The sequence below is a fragment of the Corvus brachyrhynchos genome, unplaced genomic scaffold, assembly GCF_000691975.1.
Source record: "Corvus brachyrhynchos isolate BGI_N302 unplaced genomic scaffold, ASM69197v1 scaffold266, whole genome shotgun sequence".
Lineage (NCBI taxonomy): Eukaryota > Metazoa > Chordata > Aves > Passeriformes > Corvidae > Corvus > Corvus brachyrhynchos.
Window position 1 is genome coordinate 265,407 of NW_008238633.1, and position 21,223 is coordinate 286,629.

General features: G+C 45.4%; 1 protein-coding gene across 4 annotated transcripts in view; it reads left to right on the forward strand.

The window, feature by feature from the left end:
* Nucleotides 1-12,600, forward strand: part of CARD19 (caspase recruitment domain family member 19) — an 18,446-nt gene extending 5,846 nt beyond the window's left edge. For 2 of the 4 annotated variants that reach the window (XM_008636016.2, XM_017737336.1), the window contains exons 2-6: nucleotides 536-678; nucleotides 2,516-2,669; nucleotides 6,898-6,957; nucleotides 8,836-8,907; nucleotides 9,611-12,600. In XM_008636016.2, the coding sequence (XP_008634238.2) occupies nucleotides 536-678; nucleotides 2,516-2,669; nucleotides 6,898-6,957; nucleotides 8,836-8,907; nucleotides 9,611-9,723 (542 nt within the window). In that variant the 3' untranslated portion in view covers nucleotides 9,724-12,600. The other 2 variants (XM_017737335.1, XM_017737337.1) reach the window with 2 other exon arrangements.
* Nucleotides 12,601-21,223: the final 8,623 nt, after the last annotated feature.

Below are 21,223 nucleotides of genomic sequence, written 5' to 3' on the forward strand. Positions count from 1 at the left end.
AAGAGTGTCCCTGTTACCCTGATGTTTTTTCTGCAGATGCTGTAGCAGACAGTCTGGCACCTTATGGTCATGTATGATAAGTTTTTTTATGAGCCTTGTTATTCCAAGAGCAGAATCAGAGCATCCCATTGGAGGGGAGAAGCATCTTGCAGGTGCCCTAAATGTCATAATCTGACTTTATAAGTGATAGAAAATTTATCTTCAGTGATTTATTAACTATAGGGCTGTATTTGATTAAATATCCATCTGAGCTTGACTTCTAAATTATTTAGAACCTTCTCCCTCTGGAAAGAGAGAGGCAGTAGGAGTGACCAGCCAGGAGTTCGAATTTGTATAATTTCAAGTGGATGTGTCTTTGAAAGTACATGGCAGTGTTGTGTTTCCTTAACACATAGTTCAGCTCTCTAATACTAGGTGGTGGTGATAATTTTATTGTAGCGATTTAATTACTGGTAGGAAAATAAAACTTATGGAATTTTAAAATGGCTTGTTAATTAACTGCTGTGGTTTGTTCTGTGTGTTATTTTATCTCTAGATCAGTCATATTGTCATCGGCTGCAGCATGACATGTATTTCCTTACAAGCACTAGCCGACTGAATGAGCAAGTGGTTGATAAAATTGTTCTTCAGCTTAACAGAGTCTATCCCCAAATTCTTACCAATGAAGAAGCAGAAAAGGTAATTTGATGAGTTTTGCTGTATCTCTGACTATTGTGTTGCTTTTGTGGGTCACTAACCCATCTGCCCTCTTCTTGATACTTCTCTTGGTGCCACATGCAGCTGGTCTGCCCCCCACCTCCTGCTTGCTGACCAGTTGTATCTGGCATCTCATGTAAGAGGAGCAGTCACAGGGCTGGCACGTTCCCTGGTCATGAGAGAGAACACTCTCTTCAGCAGCAGCTTAATGCCACGGTCCCTGCCATGACCAGGAGCACGCAATCGTACAGCCAGTCCGTGGGCAGGAGGGCACCCATCCTGTGACCGCATGCCTGGCGTGCCTGTCTCCTCACATGAGGTGGTGTGGAGTGGCTCACCAGCTCATCTGTGCTGCATCCATCTCTGTCCACAAAATCACCTATATTAGCTCAATCAGTTTCGGCAACCAATTAATAATTTTAAGTATTGGTAGAGAAGTATGGAGCTGTGGGAAGTAGATGGAGTTAGTACTATCTTGCAGTGGTGTCACCATGTATGGAGGAAGGCCACCCTCCCTGACATGAAGCTCTCAAAAATGGGTAGCTGTTTTTAGGGAGAAAGAGCTTCTAAGCTTGTGTGGAGACAAAATTAAAGTCAGCTAAGAGCTTCCCCAATCCTGCTTATAATAGTTTGTACTTGCCCTCTGCTGGCTTCATGTCTGCACAGGGTTTTGGCGTATCAGTATTTTAACATCAGGAAAAATAGGTCCAATTCTGCCATAATCAAACTCCATGGGGACACAGTGTTTTGTGGTACAGAGCAGAGTTAGATCATTAGCTGAGCAAGTCTCGCCGCTTCCTCAAGAGCTTCAAAATAAATCCATAAGGAATCTGTGAAACATGATTTGTGACTTCTGCGCTTAGGCAGAAATGAACTGCTGTTTTATGCGTCCAGGCAAGTTCGTGTCAACTCTATTGAGTGTTTAGGAATCTTATAATCTCAGCTGTATCTTGTAGACCCTGTGGGAATGTTGTCAGAATAAGGAGTGTTGTGTAAAATCTGTGGCATTCCTGTCCCCCTCAAGCAGGAATTGTTCCTAACTCAGTATGCTCCAAAGGTTATCCGCTGTGCTTCTATGAAATATGATGCTTTGCTGGAAATGGCTTTGGATTTTTTCCAAATAAACTGAAATCAGTTTGATGTATAAGGCTAGGGATGCATTTTCCTTCTCTTTGTAAGGTCTCCTAATACTCATCACATTTAGCACTACAGAAAAAACGTATTTTCATCTGCAGCTGCTTGCCAACCTGATTAATGGGAATTTGTGCCTGTTGAAGTGGGTACACAGCAGTTAATTGTGCTGGAAACAATGAAAAAACAATGAAATATATAATCTTGGGATGATGAACACTTCAGTATTGGGACTAGGATAAGCAGTTTAAAGTGCCTTTTTGGGGATCATTACTTGGCAGCTTAGGGCAAACTTGAAAGCATCAAACTTTATATCAAATTATAAGATTTGCTGAAATTTTCTATCTGCAGCTGTCAGAATTAAACTGTAGAATAGCAAGTACTGTGTTAGCTTGGATGCAGGGAAGACATCAAATGCAGAGTGGCTTTCACTTGATCAGGACAAAAAAAAAGCAGGAGGGGAGGCAGAGACAATATACTCTCCATCAGACAGTGCTGACCACATGAAGCTCAGTGCTGTGCAGTACATGTATGTCCTTTTTATGTTTCCCTTGTTTTTTTGGCCCATTCTTCTAGTAAATATCAAAGAAGCTCCATAACTTTGCTCCCTGGCATAGTGATGAAAAATTGATCTCTCAATCTCTCTTCTGTTTTAGTCTCTCTTCTGATGAGTACTTTTCTCTTACAGTTCAGGAATCCAAAGGCATCACTCCATACCAGACTCTCAGATCTGTTAAAACACCTCCAAAAGAAAGGAGACAGACACTGTCAGGAATTTTACAGGGCTCTGCAGATCAATGCTGAACAGCTGTTTAATGACCTGCCAAGCAGGAAAATCTTGAGTAAGTTGACTTGTGAGTTGATTGAGTTGTGGATTTCCTCACCAATGTAAAACCTCATTTCAGATGCAGTGTAGGTCATTTAAACAACCTAAACAGGTTATAAATAATATAAATAAACAAGTTACTTAAATAATTTTGGGGTATACCTTAATTCTTTCTGACTCGAGTTTTCCAAAAGTTGTAAGGGGATTTGACTTCTTGTTACTTGGGATTAGTGTGGGCAAAACTCTTTGCTTGTTTTGAAATATGAAATACATCTTTAAAGCAATTTAAGTGCAACATGTCAGACAGCTATATAACTGCTATGAATCACAGCTTCTCTTTCATAGCCATTGTTACATAATGGCTTATTTATTTCCTCTATGTTTATTCTGACTTGTAGCACAGGCAACCGGAGAAACGTTACAAACCTCTAATTTGTTAAGCTCAAAAGTCTGCTGACCCAGAACCTTGGCTTCCCCTCAATTCCATAAATCTCCTCATTGTGCCTAGTTTAACGTGAAGCACACATTCATAGGCCCTTGCACAGATGGACTGTGATATTAAAATCACTTAGGACTTGTTTTGTGCAGTGACAGACCTGACCGATGTCCGTAAAGCTGCCCCCCAAATACACTTGTATGTACTTCAGAAGGACTGAGGCTCATACAGATTTGATTCTGTATTGCAGAGGAGCTCATTTCTTTAAGGAAAGGTTTCAAGCCTGACTTGCCAGTGTGGGATAATGCTTGCTGCTATGTACTGGTCTTTTTTTTTTTTCCCCTACCTAAGAAACACAGAGAAGAACACTGTTCCAAGTGTATGGGAAATACATTCAGGCATCCCATACTGAAATGACTTGAGGAACTTGAGGGAAAGCTCCCACGTTTACCTAAGGAAGTAGCAGTTTAAGAAATCCTGATAAAGTATCTACCAGCTCTAATGCTTCACTAGTCAGTTGATTTCTAGTTGTAAGATACTCCATCAGGTGCCAGGGGAAATTACAGACGTGAGGCAAACTCCAGTGACATTCAAACCATTAGTCCAAAAGTCTGTAGGTTGACCTCTGTTATTTATACAGTGAAAATGTAATGTAAAATTGTAATTACCTTCATTTTGTCTTCCATTTTGAAAGAAGCAATTTGTATCTACCCAGCACAAACTGATGGAAGGCCATTTTCCTGTCTGCACAGGGAGGCTGCAGCGTTACCCCACATCCATACCTGAACCTTTTTGAACTGGGGAAGTCTGGGCCTATCCTGCCTCAGAATCTCAAATGAGCCCCAATCCCAATTGATTGAGCCTCACAGCGGCTTGAAGGCAGTGCTTTGATCTGATGTTCACCTTGCAGAAATTGTGCACTTTGGGGATCAGGCTCTTCAATCAAATTGTCTTGGATCTATCATTTTTACTCTGGTAGAGCTCAAGAAACAGGTTTTTCTGCCAGGCTGACTAGAAGTTAGCAGACAGCCTTTATGAATTAAGAGCAGTTTGAGAAGTCTTAGTGTAGTCACTAAGAATAAAATTTCTCGACTGTTTTGATGTTTGAGAGTTGAAGCTTTTTTAATGTTCAATAGCACATTCTACAAGCCATTTTTGAATATGTACCTTTACAAGGAGACTTGGATAGAGTCTGTGGGATGTTTTCACTTTTAGCTGGAGCCAGAAGCATGCTCATCCTTGCACATTATTTACGTGGTGACTCTGAGCTTTCCTCAGGTAGCCACGAGTAGGCAGGGTTAGGGTTTCTCGTGTTCAGACTATGCATAGCAAATACCTGTGCTAGAAGTGCTTCATGTTAAACATACAGCTCCTTGTGGCACCAGAAAACTGTTTTGCTGCTGCTGCAAAGGGACTTCAGTAACCATCAAAAGTAATTGAATGCTCTGTTACCTTGGTACAGTCTTTTATGTTACCATCCTCAGAAGGATGAGGATAATTTAAAGAACTGAGTTAAAATGTTGCTGTGTGCTGAGGTTCGGCAGCTTCTTCCTGTTGACCTGAGAAATAAATATTGAGATGACTGTGTTAATACGCTTGCTGCTTCTTAGAGTTCTGTAATTAAAACAAATGCCTGCAGTCTGGATTGAATGGTTAAGAAACATCTGTGCAGCTTTTTAAGCTAAAACAGCAAACACTTTTATTCTTCAGGAAAAGCTCCTTTATCAATATGAGGAGTAACTTCTCATTTAAGTAAACTTGGACATTTTCAGTATTAAAGGCATTATCCTTCAGACCTCCAACACGCACATTTCGTTACTTGAATGTTACTCCTTGGAAGCGCTCCCTGGAGTCTTCAAGGCCAGGGTCTGTGGGGTCCTGAGTGCCCTAGTCAGTGGAAGGTGTCTCTGCCCGTGGCAGGAGGTTGAAACTGGATGGTCTTTAGGGTCCCTTCCAACTCAAACTGTGCTATCTTTCTATAATACGATTGGCAGCAGTTGTTAAATTTAGCACAAAGCATTTACAGAATTGCGGCTAGAATTTGTAAATGTTAAGGAAAAGGAGAATCCCTAACATGGGGATTTTTTTCTAGATGCAGACTGAGCTGCAACAAGCAGCATTACCAACAGTTGGAATAATTATTGATGAGGACATGGATGAACCATGGCCAGGACTGAGTTCTGTAATAGATTACATGCAGCTATACATAGGACAGATTTTTTCTAAGAGGAAATCCTTTCAAATATTTCTTTTTCATTTTTAAGACAGCTTTAAAATTTGTGCTAGAACAAAATTTCTTTGCCTGAAGTGTAAATTGCCAGTGAAATGTCTGGTAATGTCTGAACATTCCCACTAGAGGGTGGGTAAGGCACACGGTGTGGGCAGCCTCGGAGCTGTTGAGGCAAACCAGAGTTTCCAAGGGACTCAGAAAAAGTTTTTATTTCTCTCCGTGCTGACATAGGCTAAAAGGATAAAGGCTCCTATCAGCCACACGCAGCGATAGACATGGCAGAGATTTGTCTGTGCTCTTCTGTGCAGTGTGAGGATTTCCTAGGGAGGACATCAGCACCCCAAGGAGGCAGGCTGGGTGAGGCTGCTGGGGGCACACAGTGCTCACAGAGGCTTTGCAGCAATCCTTGCTGCTTCAGTGACTCTCAGGCTTCACAGCAAAGTGCTCCAGATGCTTCTGTCGTGCTCCAGTGCCATGGCCTGTCCTGCCACGGAGAGGGATGTCGTTAGCAGGGGAGATGGATGTTCCGCTGTTGCTGCCTGGGTGGACAGGGCAGTTTTTGAGGTACCTCTCCTAGATCCAGGTGTCATGTGGAAGGAGAGCAGTTGAAACTGATCACTCTTAAATTCTTCCCTATTGGCAGCCAGATTCAGAGCTCTTACTTTTTTTCCTTTCCTTTTTTAACCCTCTTAACCCTTTGATGGTTGGACTTGGTGATCTCAGAGGTCTTTTCCAACCTATATGATTCTGTGATTCTGTGACTGCAAAAAGGTTTGGCTGAAAACAGTTGTTTTGCAGATAGGGGATGTGTTATGGAAAGTCACTCCTATGCCATGTCTGGTGACAGCTGTGCATGCCCCTTCTGCAGACAGCGTGATCTCCACATCCATGTGGCAAAGGCAGCTCTGAACGGGTCTTTCTGCCCAGAGTGGAAACTACGGAACACCTTGTCTTAAGGCCAGCCTCCTTTTCTACTAGAATTTGCAGAAAGATAGAGGTCAAAATTACTTGTGCCAAACGTTGGCATAGAGAACCTCCAGAGTTTTAAAGAAGCTGGGCATGTCTTCAGCTGAGACCTGCGTTTAGTAAATAATCTCCACCAAGAAGTTTTTTCTATGTGCTTTACCTGCTAAATACATCAATGCCAGAGATTTGCTCAAGAAAAAGAATGGCGATATGTTAAATTATAGAGGTATTTTCAGATTAGTGCATCTGTTAACGAATAGTTTGTATTTATTACAATGAAAATTGCTGGCATTGTGAAAGGATTATCTCCTGCTTTCCTAACTTGGGAAACAAGTGTAATGTTATTTATGTGGTCAGTGCTTAAGCAGATCCGAGGTGGGGCTTCATGGGTGGGTTGTTTGTAGTTGCATTCAGATGACTCTGTACCTATGTCTTTCGATCAGTCCAGCTTTAACTCTAGCAATGATTTACCATTGGAGGGCTTAATACTTTATGGCAATATTGGATATTTTTCTGAAATGTGTTGTTTTGCACCATTTTGCATGTGCTGATTATGTTTGTTTGTTTGCTTGAGCTGAGTACTAACTTTTCATGTGTTGCTTTTATTTCTAGAAACCCCAGATCCCACAGAGATAGACACTGACAAGGAGCAATATATGCTAAATGACAGGGGTAAATAAATCATACAGTGTCACCGGATGGAATGGCTTTGCAGATTATGATGCAATTTATTATATCATGTAATTTGCACTTCATGTAACAACTACTTTGGCTTATGATGTCTTTACTGTCACAAGTTAAGGAGAATTAATGGAGGAAAATGTACTGAGCTACTGTCGAGGAAACCAGTGCCAGGAAATTGAAGAGACTGTAGAGTTTAATCAATATTTACAATGGTATTACTTACACTATTACAGCTAAACTCTTAATTTTCTGTGATTTCTTCAATGCTTTGAGAGTAAGGTCTATTCAGCTGCTGCTGTCTTTTGCATAAGGCCATCAATTACTTTCTGATACAACTTTCAAATTTTTTTCAATTTTTTTAAGCTCTCAATTTAATTAGAAATTATTTGAAAGCAATGACAGAAAGGAAGGAAAAGCTTAAATATATTTTCCTTAGGAAAACATATTAATTATTTTCACCTTCCTCTGTTCACTGCCAGATTATAAAGACAAATATTTTATTCGCAGTAGGATATTTTGAAAAGGAAGATCTGAAAGAAAGATGAAGACTTCTCACAATTTATAATGAACTATTGTATCATTTAAGTTTAATATTTTATTTAGAGATTTAGATACAATAATGAACGATTCAAAACACCTTCTATGAATTATGCTTTTTTTTCCAGTTTCCTGAGAGAAAACTGAAATAAGGAGCAGAAACACTGTTTAACTCGATGTATATTTTTGTCTGTGGTGGTGGTGTTTCTCTGAATATTGAACCAAATTGCTGTTCAGACTTTCAACATTGCTGTTGCTGTTGGCAGCATAACAGCACAGGATGAACAGAGAAAGTGCTTGGAAATAAGAAAACGAAGTAATACTTTATTTTATTTTTACTTATTACTTTTTTTTTTTTCTGAGCTGGCCTGAGACTAGAGATTGTTTGGCCACTAGCCACCCTCCTTTGGAGGTTACATGCCAAGGAGCAACCAAATCCTTGCCCCTTTGCTGTTTCTCCAGTGTCCTTGTCCACACAGTCAGCTCCAGGAATTTATTGAGGCACTACACTTGTCCTTAAATTGATAGGTGTCGTTTAATTGTGTCTCTGTTTCTTGTGAAATAGTGACTACAAATAGAGGTGCAGATTAATTCTATCTCTGTTTCTAGTGAGATAGTTAATACAAATAGAATATTAGGTAATAAAGAAGCAGTTATAAATCTTTGTGCTGTTTTGTCAGTGGATAAGTATGAATTAGAAAGGTTTTATTGAACATCAGTACTGACCATCACCATTAAGCTGTGTGTAATTCGAGGCAGGCAGTTTCCAGGAGATTTGGCTTAGGTGCACATGTGGCTCTTTATCTCAGCCCCCAGGATAATTGTAAACACAAACAAGAATATTTGCTCTTGCCAGAAAGTGGAGTTTGTGGGAAATCTGTGGGGAATGAAAAAAACCCTAAAAATGTGCCTCCTAGGGCTGCAGCCTCTTCCCCTGAGCAGGGCCTGGGACCATGTATGGAGTGAAGTGCCTGGCTGTGGGGGAGGCCAACAGCCTGGAGCGTGTTTGTTTAGTGTTTAAAGGGTGGGTTGCACGAAGTTTTAGTGAGGAAACATCTAAGGAAACTTTTCCTTAAAGTCCGTAGGCTGTAGCTAGATGAGCAGAGGGGAACAGGGAATGGTGGCAAAGCAACTGAAGTAAAAATTAATTGCAGTCTAGTAAATGTGCTTCATAGTACATTAGCTACAGAACATACAGAATTGTGAATGTGTTAGCTTCATTTGAATATGCTTAATTATGCATATTGATAGCAATTGGTAATTTATGAACTGAGCTAAACTTCTGCTGCCCTGTTCTGTGTTAATGTGTTTCCTTCCCGTTTTCTCTAGGCCCAGTGTTTTTCCTGGCCTGTTTCAGCGTGGCTGCAGGACTGGCCCTGTTCTGGTATTGCTGTAACTCGGGTGAGCTACTCAGGGGCTTCTCTTGGCTGCCTTCCCTCAGCAGGGATGGAGTGAGCTGGGCTTGTCATCTGACAGGTCTGCTGAACAGGGTGGGACAAGGTGTCATCATTCATTAATGAGCTCAGGATACAAATTGCACAGCAGACATGCTGAGGTATAGATAATTTTGCCTAAAAAAGATGCCACAAATAGGGGCTCTTTTTAAAGACCGTAGTCACCTGAGTTCCTGTTGCTATAGCAATGGGTCATGATGCCCAGCAGTCATGAGACAGACCCAAAACCTTCTGGCTCCCACACCCCTTGGGAGCTGGTGGAAGCCTGACCAGTGCCAGGGCTGGAGGATGCTGGCTGGATTTGCTGAGTCCCAGCAGCTACAGCTGTCCCCATGCTGCTGGCTCTGGGTGTTGGCTCTGCCTGCCACCTGACAGTCAACTGCTCCACAGCATCCAGTGCTGTGCTCATCCAGTGTGAAGCTGCCCCCTTCCCTAACCAATCTCCTCTTCCTGTCTGAACTTGCAGCAATGAAACTGAACAGGTTCATTGTTTGCCTCTCTTGGTAGTCGATTTCTACAAATTTAAGGAAATGGGCTTTCCTCTAGAGTTATTTTCAATTGATTATTATTTTTTGCAGGTGCTGCTTCCTAGCTAAAATGAAATTTAACTGTGTTCACTTTCTCTTTTTCCTTTCATCATTCTGTTTTAGAAACACAAGCCATAGGAAGAGCCAGGAGAATCTTGGGCTTTTCTCCTATTATCATAGGAAGACATGTTAGAAATATTTGTATGTTGTATTTGGAAGACATACCAAGAAATTAAGGAAAAGCTGTCTCTTCACTTGTCTGTACAGTACGCCGGCCAAAGGAAGCCAACGGTGCATAAATATTAATGTCCTATACTCATACCAAAGATTTCATTAACTAGCTTCATCAATAATTGCCTTGCCTCCAGATGTATTCAGAATTTCAGCTATAAATGTCCTTCTTTATGGGAACGGATCGTTTTATTTTTGTAAATGCTTATTTTAAAGTATTTATCGTTTGTATAAAAATATTTTTACTACAAGCTTTAAAATGATCTCATAAGTGAGTGTGGGTCTGAAGCCATGTTTGCATATGTGTTTTCTCTACTGGAATGAAGGATCACAACTGTTTGAAGAACTCTGGCCTGTCTCTTGTGAGAATTAATTTAAGAAAAGCACTTGAACACATGCACTCAAAGCCTTACTAAGAAATGGATCTCTGTCTCAGAACTGTCTGTTTTGTCTAGATCCTTTATAGTCACTGCCTGAGCTCAGGTGGGCACTGGCACCTGTGAGAAGTTTATGGGGGCCAGTTCCCTTTATGTCTGCCTTGTATTCACTGTGACTTCTGATTCCCTGTTGGTGCCTCATCCCAGCCTGCCTTGTTCCTGATCACACTCAGCTGCTGGCCCTGGTTTGAATGCCCTGAAGCTGGTGCAGGCTGGTTCTCAGCCCATGGGGTGTTCCAGGGACTGGAATGTCTGACGTGAAGCACTTCAGACTACCAAGAAAATGTTCCAGATTTATTTAGCTTTCCCTTTCCCAGTGAAGTGATGGGAGGCTCTGCAGAGAGACCTGGAAAAACTGGAGGGCTGGGCAATCACCAACCCAGTGAAGTTCAACAAGGGAAAGTGCTGGATTCTGCACCTGGCATGGGGCAAGCCTGGATGTACAGACAGGCTGGGGAACGAGATGCTGGAGAGCTGCACCATGGAAAGGGACCTGGGGGTCCTGGTCAGTGGAAAGTTGAATGTTAGTGCCCTGGCAGCGAGGAGGGGGCACCAGGCCCAGCATGGCCGGTCGGGCCAGGGAGGGCATTGTCCCGCTCTGCTCTGCACTGGGGTGGCCTCACGTCGAGTGCTGGGGGTAATTCTGAGCACCACAATATAAGAAAGACATTTAACTATTAGAGAGCTTCCAAAGGACACTTCCAGGGCTAGGGCAGCAACAGCTTCTCTGGGCAACCTGAGCCAGGACCTCCTTACCCTTACAGGGAACAATTCCTTCCCAGTATGGTACAGGAAAGTTTACTATGGCTAGGGCTATATTTCCTCCCTTCCTGAGGTAGCCTGAGATGAGGATGTCTCTCAGGGAAAAAGATTATCCAGAATGAGCTATGGGTTAGAGCTGGAAGGAGAAAGAAAAAATGAGTCTTGGTTCATCCTAGTGTGAAAGACCTAACAGCAAAGAATAGAAAATAATCTCTTCCTTCATTAGTGCCAGTTATTAATTTGAACAGTGAAAGTCAGGCTGCCTATAAACTTGGCATGTGCATTGGTTGGGAGACATTCTTTTTCTTGGAATATTTTTCTTTCAGGAGCTTGCTTCTCTGCAGGCACATCTATGCAGCACATATGGATAGTGATAATTCCATTTTCAGCTCCTGGAGGAAGCACGTGTGCACCTGCAGAGGAGTCAGGTCCTTGTGGGCAAACAGTGTTATGGACTTGGGAATAAATCAAACAGGGTTTTGGATGAAGCTGCTGAGCTGCAGAATTCTGGTTTCCCTGGCAAGTAAAGAATAGCTTGGCCTTTGCTGCTGAAACTGTGCTGGTATTGATTTATAAACGTGCTTCACTCTTTGTGCAGGGAGGTTGTCCTGGCTGGGTTGTAGGTGCTTCCATGCAGAGGGTAGAGGCCATCCTTGTGAACACCATGGTTCTCATGCTGCAGGCAGGAACTGTACAGGAGCTAAGGAGAAGCAACCTAGGCAGGGATGCTCTCCTGGAGAGCTGGATGTGCCCCTTGGGAAGGAGATGAGGGTGGGTTGTGCAGGTCATCGAGCCATTGGCTCCTGCCTGCTCAGCTTGTGCTGCTTTCCACCAGGGACTGTCCCCCTTTGCCGCTGAGTGATTTGTGCATGAATCCTGAGGGGAAGGGAATGGGGGATGAGCTCCAGGTTCTTCAGCCCTAAGGCCTCCTGCTATCTAGCAAAAAATCATCTTCCTTCCCTGGTTGTATTTTTAATGAATGGGCATTTTGATTTAAAGTAAAGCTGAAGTGCCTCTGATTGTCCTGGTGGTAGTGTCAGGGCTGTCTCAATCCCAGGACAAGAGCTGTCCAGTGGGATCACCCTAGGCTGATGTGCAGGTACCGGCTTGAGCCATGAAGATGGTTAAGGCCGAGTGACGGGACTGTCTGTGTGCAGAGAGCTGGGAAGCAAAGTGACAGATCCTAGAATGAATTTGCACAATTCCATTTAAAGCCAGACTGCTATTTAAAGGACTTGGTGAAGGATGATATGCCTGATGAGCTGGAGTGGGAATGAAGTGATGATTCATTCTGGGATGCACTGGGCTGTTTTACAGCTGCTGGATGGAGTTTGCAGTTAAAAGTGCCTTTGCCAAGGCAAAGTTACTCCTTTTGTTTCTTTCATTTGTCTTTATTTTTCTTGTACTGTAATAAACTGAAAACATATTTGGTCAAAAATGTGCCACTGTGGACGCTTTTCCCTGCCGTTCTATGTGCACAGATGCTACTCCATGTTATGCCGTGCCTTGGCTGTGCTGCCAAGAATCAGTTTGCTGCACTTCACACGTCCTGTGTCCTGCAGTAATTTCTCTGTAGTAATTTCTCTGAATGTACATCTTCTTGAATCCTGTAGAAATTAATGGATTTCTTTTTTTAATGGGGTGAAGCTGGAAATTAAATTGAAATAAAATCTGAGAGAAGAATGCTGCTGTTTTTCTTGTAGTTAATGCATTGTTCTTCCTTCCAGAAGCGCCCTTTGGTTGTTGCCCTCCCGTGGCTGCCGATCAACCCCTCCTGGGCTCTGGCCTCTCATGGTTAAATTTTTCTGGGTATTTGCACCAGGATTTTTAACATTTTCACCTGCTTTCAAAATAGCAGTTTTTCTGCTTACCTTGTTTAGGGATCTGGAGTTAAACAGGACTCATCCGTTCAAAGACTGGGTGTCTTTGGGTTAATCCTCGATTTTGTGTCATTTTGGGAGTTCCAAGGGTCACTGCCCGTGAAGCCTTGGAGATGCACTGGTGCTTGCTGTAAAAGGACTTTGACACACTGCTGACCTTAAGGGCTACTTTGACCACCCAAAAAGGGACTTCATGTAAGGAAAAACATACAGACATTTGTTACTGGCCTGTTCCTTTGGATAAAGGGGAACTGCTGGCCCAGGTGCCTCTATGAGCAGTGTTGAGAATCCCACCAAAGGAATTTGTTGCTGTAGTAGGAGAATCATAGGATCACAGATTTGTTAAGGTCGCAAAAGGCCTCTTAAGATCATTAAGGCTGATCTGGCACCACCACCATGTTCACCACTAAACCATGTCCTGAAGTGCCACATCTACATGTTTTTCAAACACTTCCAGGAATGGTGACTTCACCACTGCCCTGGGCAGCCTCTGCCAGGGCTGGACAACCCTTTCTGTGAAGAAGTATTCCTAATATCTAGATCTAAATCTCCCCTGACACAACTTGAAACCTTAGGTGGAGTCACTGACACACAGCCAAGATCGCATCCACTGCTGCAAGACTCTCTTTGGGGGCAAGAGGAGCCCCAGAGTTTGGCATTGGATGCTGTTGAACAGGGCCTGGGTGGTCGTGGAGGAGGATCTCTGAGATAACGTGGTCAGCAGGAGGGATGCTCTTTGTCCTGTGCCTTTCTGTGGCCTGACTCCCTGATAAGCAGGACCTAGGCTCCCCTCCTTTCCCACTGGTTTGTGGCCCTATGGGGACAGGAGCAGCTGTGTTACCAGGAGGCTGTGCTTGTGCTCATGCCTGTGCTGGGCAGTGTTGCCACAACCCCCTGCCTCTGCAGGAGCAGCCTCGAGCCAGCTGCCAGGGGAAGGGACCAGTGCAGAGCATCACAGGCACCACCAAGGTTTGGGTGCGACTGAAACAACAGCTTGGTGAAACTACAAAATTATAGGATTCAGGGGAGGGGGTCATTTTCTTTCTATCTTCATCTCACCCACTGTGCCAAATGGAAAGAAATCAGAGGCAGGAGATGAGACAGGAATGTGTCATGTGGTAACATTGCTCCAGTTAATTCAGTGCCACTGCTTTGGCATAAAAGAGCATTTTGGGTGAATCCTAAGCTGCCCTTTCTATTTTGGAGCACAGGCCACTATACACTGTGGTCACAAGGAAAAGCTTTCTGCCATGGTGCTGTTGATAAATCTTTAATTTGTGTCTAGTAAAGCAAAAACCTTTCAGACTCAGTCTGTGCTTCATGAACTGTTAACAGGTGAAGCTGGGTGCCAGCAGCCAGAGTGCCACTGAACCCCAAGCCTGGATAAATCTCTGGTGAGGTGTGTCCTCAAGGAATGGTTTACATTAAATCCTCTCTTTACCATAGCAAAACACTCAGGTGGCTTTTTTCCCCCTTTTAAGCCCTGGTTTTAGCTACCCTGGGGGTCTCACAGTGCTCCAGCCTTGCGCCCCTGTGCAGAGGCTGCTCTGTGCCATCCAGCAGTGCATCCATCACTCTCCCTGGCCCCACCAGCTCCAGTGACAGCCGGGAGTGGCAGGGGTGCCGGGTCCCCCCGGGGGGTCCTACTGAACGCTCTGCAGTAGCAGAAAGGGAGAGATCTGACATTATTTTTCCTCTGTGAGCTCTGAGCTAAATAATTTTAAAAGCTTCTAGTGGAGGTTGGAAAGAACTCTCTTAAATATTCCTGATCGATAATGGTTGCATACAGCTGGATTTTGCTTCACATCTCTCTGTGAAGGAAAAATCCCACCCATTGAGACTGAGATTTCCAAATCCCACGGGGCTGAGAAGCACACTGGAAATCTTTGGAAGAGGTGTGTTCCCTGGCCTCACAGCTTCCTTTCTGAGCTCAGCCCTCTGTTCCTCTCCAACCCTTCCTGTGTCCTCAGTCACCTTTCCACTTGCCTGGGTGTTTCAATTTTCATAAAGATTTGTTAAGAATATTTCCAAGCACAAAGCAGATCCCTGTGTATTTTCAGGGAGGGAGAAGAGGCAAAAAAATCTGCCATCTTCATCCCACCAGTTCTAACTGGGGGCTTATCCTTGCTTGGAAGGACAACACATTTAAAAACTCCAAGATGTCAAAACCAAAGGGTTGCTCTGGGCGGCTGCTGGTGCTTCCTGCCCCTTTCTGCAGGCAGCCAAGGTGGCAGGAGGGCACAGCTCCCTGGTCCCACTCCGAGGGTACGATGACCCACTCCCTGGGCTGGTGCTGGGGATGCTAGCACAGGGGTGTGGGATGGCACAAGGGACATAGGGCCATGCTGCAATAACCAGGAGTGATTGGAGGGCATGTTTGGATTAGATCTTGGGAAGAAATTCTTTACTATAAGGGTGGGAAGGCCCTGGCAGAGGTTGTCCAGGGGGTTTGTGGACTCCCCAGCCCTGTAAGTATTCAAGGCCAGGCTGAACAGGGCTTGGAGCAACCTGGGATAGTGGAAGGTGTCCCTGTCCATGGCAGGGGTGGAATGAGCTGAACTTTAAGGTCCCTTCCCACCTAAACCAGTCTGATTCTATGATTCTGTGATAGCTCCAACTATCATGCTTTCTCCTGCACACCAAAAGAGGAAAATCCAGAATTCATCACTACTTTCAAATGCAAAACTGACCCCATTATGCACAGATGAGCCCTGACCAGTCAGAGGCTCTTCTGGATCCTTTCTGGACGTGTTACAGACACCAAAAAGACTTCCACATGCTCTTGGGAGCTGTTGCCTGTCTCATGCTGCCATGTTCTGGTGGATGCAGGGTTCTGCAGAGGGGAGGAGCTTGTCCCCTTGCTGTGAGCCTGGGGCTCAACCTGCATCTGAACCTCTCACCTGGAGGGTTTGTAAGGCAAGCACGGGAGCTTTTCCTGGTACCCTGGAATCACACACTACCCCAAAGCAGGTCTGCTTTGCTTTAGTTTTCTGCTGGTTTATGGTTAAGCTGCAAGGTGCAGTCAGAGGTTCCAGAGGTCAGGAAGCTCATCCTCCACTGAGGTCCCACCTGTGCCTCTGGGGCTGGCTCACAGTCAGTTTATCATGGCTACTTTGCTCTGCTCTGGAAGAACTCTGCTCTGCCAGGAGGTAGGGAGATAATTTACATCAGGTAGGAACCAAATTCAAAGTCCAGGTATAACAGGTAAAATTATAGCAGAAAATAATAATTATTATTAATAGTAATAATTTAGATAGCAGTTTTCTATGAAAGAGTTGCAATGGTATTTTTCAGGGTATTCCCAGGCCAGGAGCCCTGTGGGGTACACGTGAAACTTATCTTAATGAGCTCAGAGTCAATAAGAAAACAAGTAGGAAGTAAATTCCTCATTCAGAGCTGGATGAAATTCAGCCCTGGATGAGTCTACGCTGGTCCTGACTCTGGAAAGATGAACAATACTCATCATTCCATCACACCCTGTGTCTACAAGTGAGGAGGATGTGCAAATTAAGCAAAATATTAACAGTGACATCAGGTTTGAAGATTCCAGCACCTCTTTGTGATAACCAGGGTCCCTTCTATACACTGTGAGGAGTCCCACCAGTGCAGCTGTGGGATGTGGGGGCTTTCAAACCTGTTTTTTTATCAGCATGGAGAAGAAAGAATTTTTGTGGAGTATGAAGGAGAACACTGACCCACACAGGCCTGTCGTGGCTTTCTCCCAATGCTCCCCAGTTAGTGCACTTCACACAGTTTGTGAAGTTCAGTCATGTTCCCAAGTCACGTTCCCAGAATTTGAAACTCTCCAAGGGATGGAAAGGCCTGGAGGGATACAGTCATTTCTTTCCTGAGCAATGCTCTCCCTGGCATGTCTGGTGAATCATGTTTTCTGACACAGAAAAAAATAACTCCTGTTTCAGGGTAAAGACACATAGCTGTCTCCTTCTGTATCTTCCACAAGTCCAAAACAAATCTGAAACATAAGGCCTTCCCAACAGTTTAAATTATTTTCATTGCCAGAAATCTGGGGTAATGTTGGGTGGTGATGAAACCAATTTATTCTCAAATATTTTTGGCACCAATGAAAATGTTTAGCAATGTTTCAGTAGTCCTGGTGTGGTTCTTCCTAGCATGGCACCATATTTACCACTCACCTCCCAACTAGTTAAAACTTGTACCATTAAAAATGGGGTGGGGCAACTTCTAGGCTGGAAGACTGGAAAAAAGAGTGGAAAACATCAGGAAGGAGGGTGAACGAGAAAGGAACCTGAGTTTTTGCCATCTCCATTTCTGACAAAGCCTGACTTGCCTGATGAGGAGCCATTGATAAGTCTCTGTTCCTGGCTGGGAGCTGTGGCACTGTCCTTGGGAAGGCAGCCAGGTTAGCAAATAGTTCTTGTTATGAGAAGCCAAAGGGATAAAATGAACCATGAAAACAGATCTTCAACAGACTGTCGAGGAAGAGGAAAGGGAATTCAAAATAACCCATAGCATCCAATAGGAAGGCAGGTAATTTTTTGTCATCACACTGTTAGGAAGTTGGATAATTATTGGTTAGATATTATTTTGAAAAGATCGTATTCTGTCTCTCACAACCTATCCTGCAATGACATGTCAGTGACCCTCCCATCGACACAGCCATGGACTAAGAACATCAGGAGTGAGGAGGAGTGGGAGCATTTACAGGCTGAGCCAGAGGGGCAGGAAAGGCCCTGGGGGTGCTGGTGGCAGCAGCTGAACAGGAGCCCAGGTGGGCAAGAAGGACCAGGGCACCCAGGCCTGTTCCAGCCATGGTGGGGCACTGGTGCTGGACACTGGTGAAGTCCCACCTCAGCTCCTGGGGTCAGTTTTAGCAGGACCAGGGCAGTGCCCATCCCCTGTGCTGGGCACTGGTGAAGCCCCACCTCAGCTCCCGGGGTCAGTTTTGGGCTCCTCACAACAAGAATGACCTTGAGGGGCTGGAGCATGTCCAGAGAAGGGAATGGAGCTGGGAAGGAGCTGAGGGAGTTGGGGGGGCTCAGCCTGGAGAAAAGGAGGCTCACGGGGACCTTGTGGCACAACTCCCTGACAGGAGGGGGCAGCCAGGGGTGTCAGGATCTGCTCCCAGGAACAAAGGATAGGACAAGAGGGAATGGTCTCAAGCTGTGCCAGGGGAGGTTCAGGAAGAATATCTTCACGGAAAGGGTTGCCAGGCATTTAAAAGGGCTGCCCACAGATGTGATGGATTCACCATTCTTGAAGATGTTCAAGCAATGACTGGATGTGGCACTGGGCATGTTCTGGTCTGTCTGACAAGATGGTAGTTGGTCAAAGGTTGTACTCAATGATCTCTTCCTATGTAAATGATTCAGTGATTCAGTGATTCTGTGATTTCATACAGTGCAAATAACGCGATCAGTGTGAAAATAAGAAATTCCTGCCAACAGCAGCAGCCTTTATATACCATGTTTCTTCCTGTCAGTCTCTTTGCTGCGGACATACTTCCAACAACGTGTGTTTGCTTCCTGACATGCCCAAGAGCTGTCTGCTATCAATCAGCTCGAGTTGTTCTCGAGTTGTTCTTGAGCCAGCTCTGCCCATGCTTCTGCCCCCTCTGCCCTCCCACCGCTGCCAGACGTGTTCAAATGTCAGGATGGGAATAATTAGTGGTGAGGAGAAGGGTGAAACTCTGGGTACAGCTGACACATCACCCTGCAGCACTTGGATGCAACCCAGCCTCTGATGGAAACTCTGCTCTAAGGCCTGCTGTGGCCATGCTGTTATTTATCTCTTCCTCGAGTGCCTTGTTTATTTCAGTTCATTTGTTGCTCAAGGGACGTCTCACTTCTGCCTCTGGTTCAGCTTTGCTGATCACCTGGGAGTATTAAAGGGCTGTGGTGAGACCACTACATGCACTGGGTGATGGGGTCCTGGTGGTGGTGCCTCCCCCAGCCCCTTTTCAGGCTGCACCACGATCTGAGAAATGTGCCTGGGCGCAGCTCCTCTTGAGCGTATCACCGTCTGCTCCAGGAACTGATGCTGCCCAATTCCTCCTCATGTCCAGCCTGAGCCTCTCCTGGCACAGCTTGGGACCATTCCCTCTTGTCCTGTCCCTTGTTCCCTGGAAGCAGAGCCCGACCACCCCTGGCTGCCCCCCTCCTGTCAGGGAGCCACAAGCTCTGCCTCCTTTTCTCCAGCCTGAGCCCCCCCAGCTCCCTCAGCCCCTTCCCAGCTCCGTTCCCTTCTCTGGACATGCTCCAGCCCCTCAAGGTCATTCTTGTTGTGAGGAGCCCAAAACTGACCCCAGGAGCTGAGGTGGGGCTTCACCAGTGCCCAGCACAGGGGATGGGCACTGCCCTGGTCCTGCTGCCCCACCATGGCTGGAACAGGCCTGGGTGCCCTGGTCCTTCTTGCCCACCTCGGCTCCTGTTCAGCTGCTGCCACCCGCCCCCCCCAGCCCGCTCGGCTCAGCCTGGAGCTGCAGGGGCTGTTGTGACCCAAGGACAGGACCCAGCACTTGGCCTTGCTGAACCTCAGACCACTGGCCTCGGATCCAGCCTCTCCAGATACAACCATGGAGCCTTGCTGCCCAACAGCAGATCAATACTCCCAGCAACCTTAGTGTCATCTGCAAACTCACTGAGGATAAAGCAGTTATTAATTAAAACATCTGGCAGTTGAGGGAGGTACAGAAACCAGGATGATGTTTTCTGCTTCAGCCTATTTTATGTAAGACTCAGCATCAGAATAAGCTCCAGCAGTGACCCGGTTTAGAAGACAAATTTAAGAGTCAGTTCCAGTAAATACGGTTGTTGTCACCTGCTTCAGTAAGTACAGCTACACTGAAAATCCCAGCCCAGGCTGTTCTGGATGCTGAAGGGACTAATGAGAAGGACCATGAGCAATGCTCACCCTGCCCAGAGCTTATGCAATAGGAGCAAACGGCTGACCTGGCACGAACCGCTTCCCAAACAGCCTGGAAAATTCATCTTGCTTCATTATTGATGACCTCTTTTTAAGGGAAGTATTTGCCTCCAACCAAGAACTCTGAAAAAGCACAGCAAACCAAAGAATGAGTCCAAGAACGAGTCAAACCTATGTATTTGTTTGCTGCCCCTCAAAGATACTTGCCAGGATTTTAAAGCAGCACCTGACTTAAAAGAGTAATAACCCCGTGATTAAATTATTTATACTTGAAACCAACTTGCAGATGCTTTTGTCTGCTAAAAAATACATGAACTCCGAACGCTTTAGAGACTTAAAATACTGATTTCATGTCTGAGGATGTTTTCCAAATCTTACTTAATCACAATAAAAGACGTGGGAATAAACCAGAAGCCTTTTTATTTAAAAAGGACATCCAGTAGCAAGTTGAATGCTGCTGATGCCCATACAGCCTCAGAGGCAGATGGATGACTCTCTGATCAGGTTTTCCTATGTTTAGAACCAAAAAGAGAGACCACGCTCTCTGGTATGATGCTTCAGGAGATCAGGAGGCAGAAGGATTCATGGCAGTTTTTGTTGTGGTTCTGAGCCCAGCTCTGGCAGACTCCACGTGAACAGGCCCCCACCCCTCACTGCAGAGGTCCAAATACAGCTCTTGGCATCCCACAATGTGTTCAATCTTGAAGTAATTTTTTCTTTCCTTTCTGTGTATCCTAAAAGCTGTGTCTTGCCAAATCCGTTGGAATCTGCAGTAGAGAAGTTGCAGTTGAGAACTGCCTGGTGGGTGTTCCCTGCCCTACTGCTCTGGATCCTGTTAGGTCCACAGGCTCCCAGGAGATGGGATACACAAGCCATGGTAGTTTCTATCAGACAACAGCTCAGCACTAAGGATGCTGTTACACTTTTCAGGACAAACCCACTCTAACAGCTTGTTTTTCTGAGTGACCTGCAAAATTATGGTCCAATAAAGAAAAGAATAAAATAGGAAAAAACTGGTATGTTCGTCCTGTACCCTCAGACTGCTTTCAAGTGTCTCAGTGCCAGACAAACATGATCATGCTCATAAGAGGTGATTCCTCCCCTCCACTCTGCCCTGGTGAGACCCCACCTGAAACACTGCATCCAGGTCTGGGGGCTTCAGCACAAGGAAGATGGGAAGCTGTTGGAATGAGTCCAGAGGAGGCCACAGAGGTGCTCCAAGGGCTGGAGCCCCTCTGCTCTGAAGCCAGGCTGGGAGAGCTGGGGGTGCTCACCTGGAGAAGGGAAGGCTCCAGGGAGAGCTCAGAGCCCCTGGCAGGGCCTAAAGGGGCTCCAGGAGAGCTGGAGAGGGACTGGGGACAAGGGCTGGAGGGACAGGACACAGGGAATGGCTTCCCAGTGCCAGAGGGCAGGACTGGATGGGATATTGGGCAGGAATTGTTCCCTGGGAGGGTGAGGAGGCCCTGGCACAGGGTGCCCAGAGCAGCTGTGGCTGGCCCTGGGTACCCGGGCCGGCCCAAAGG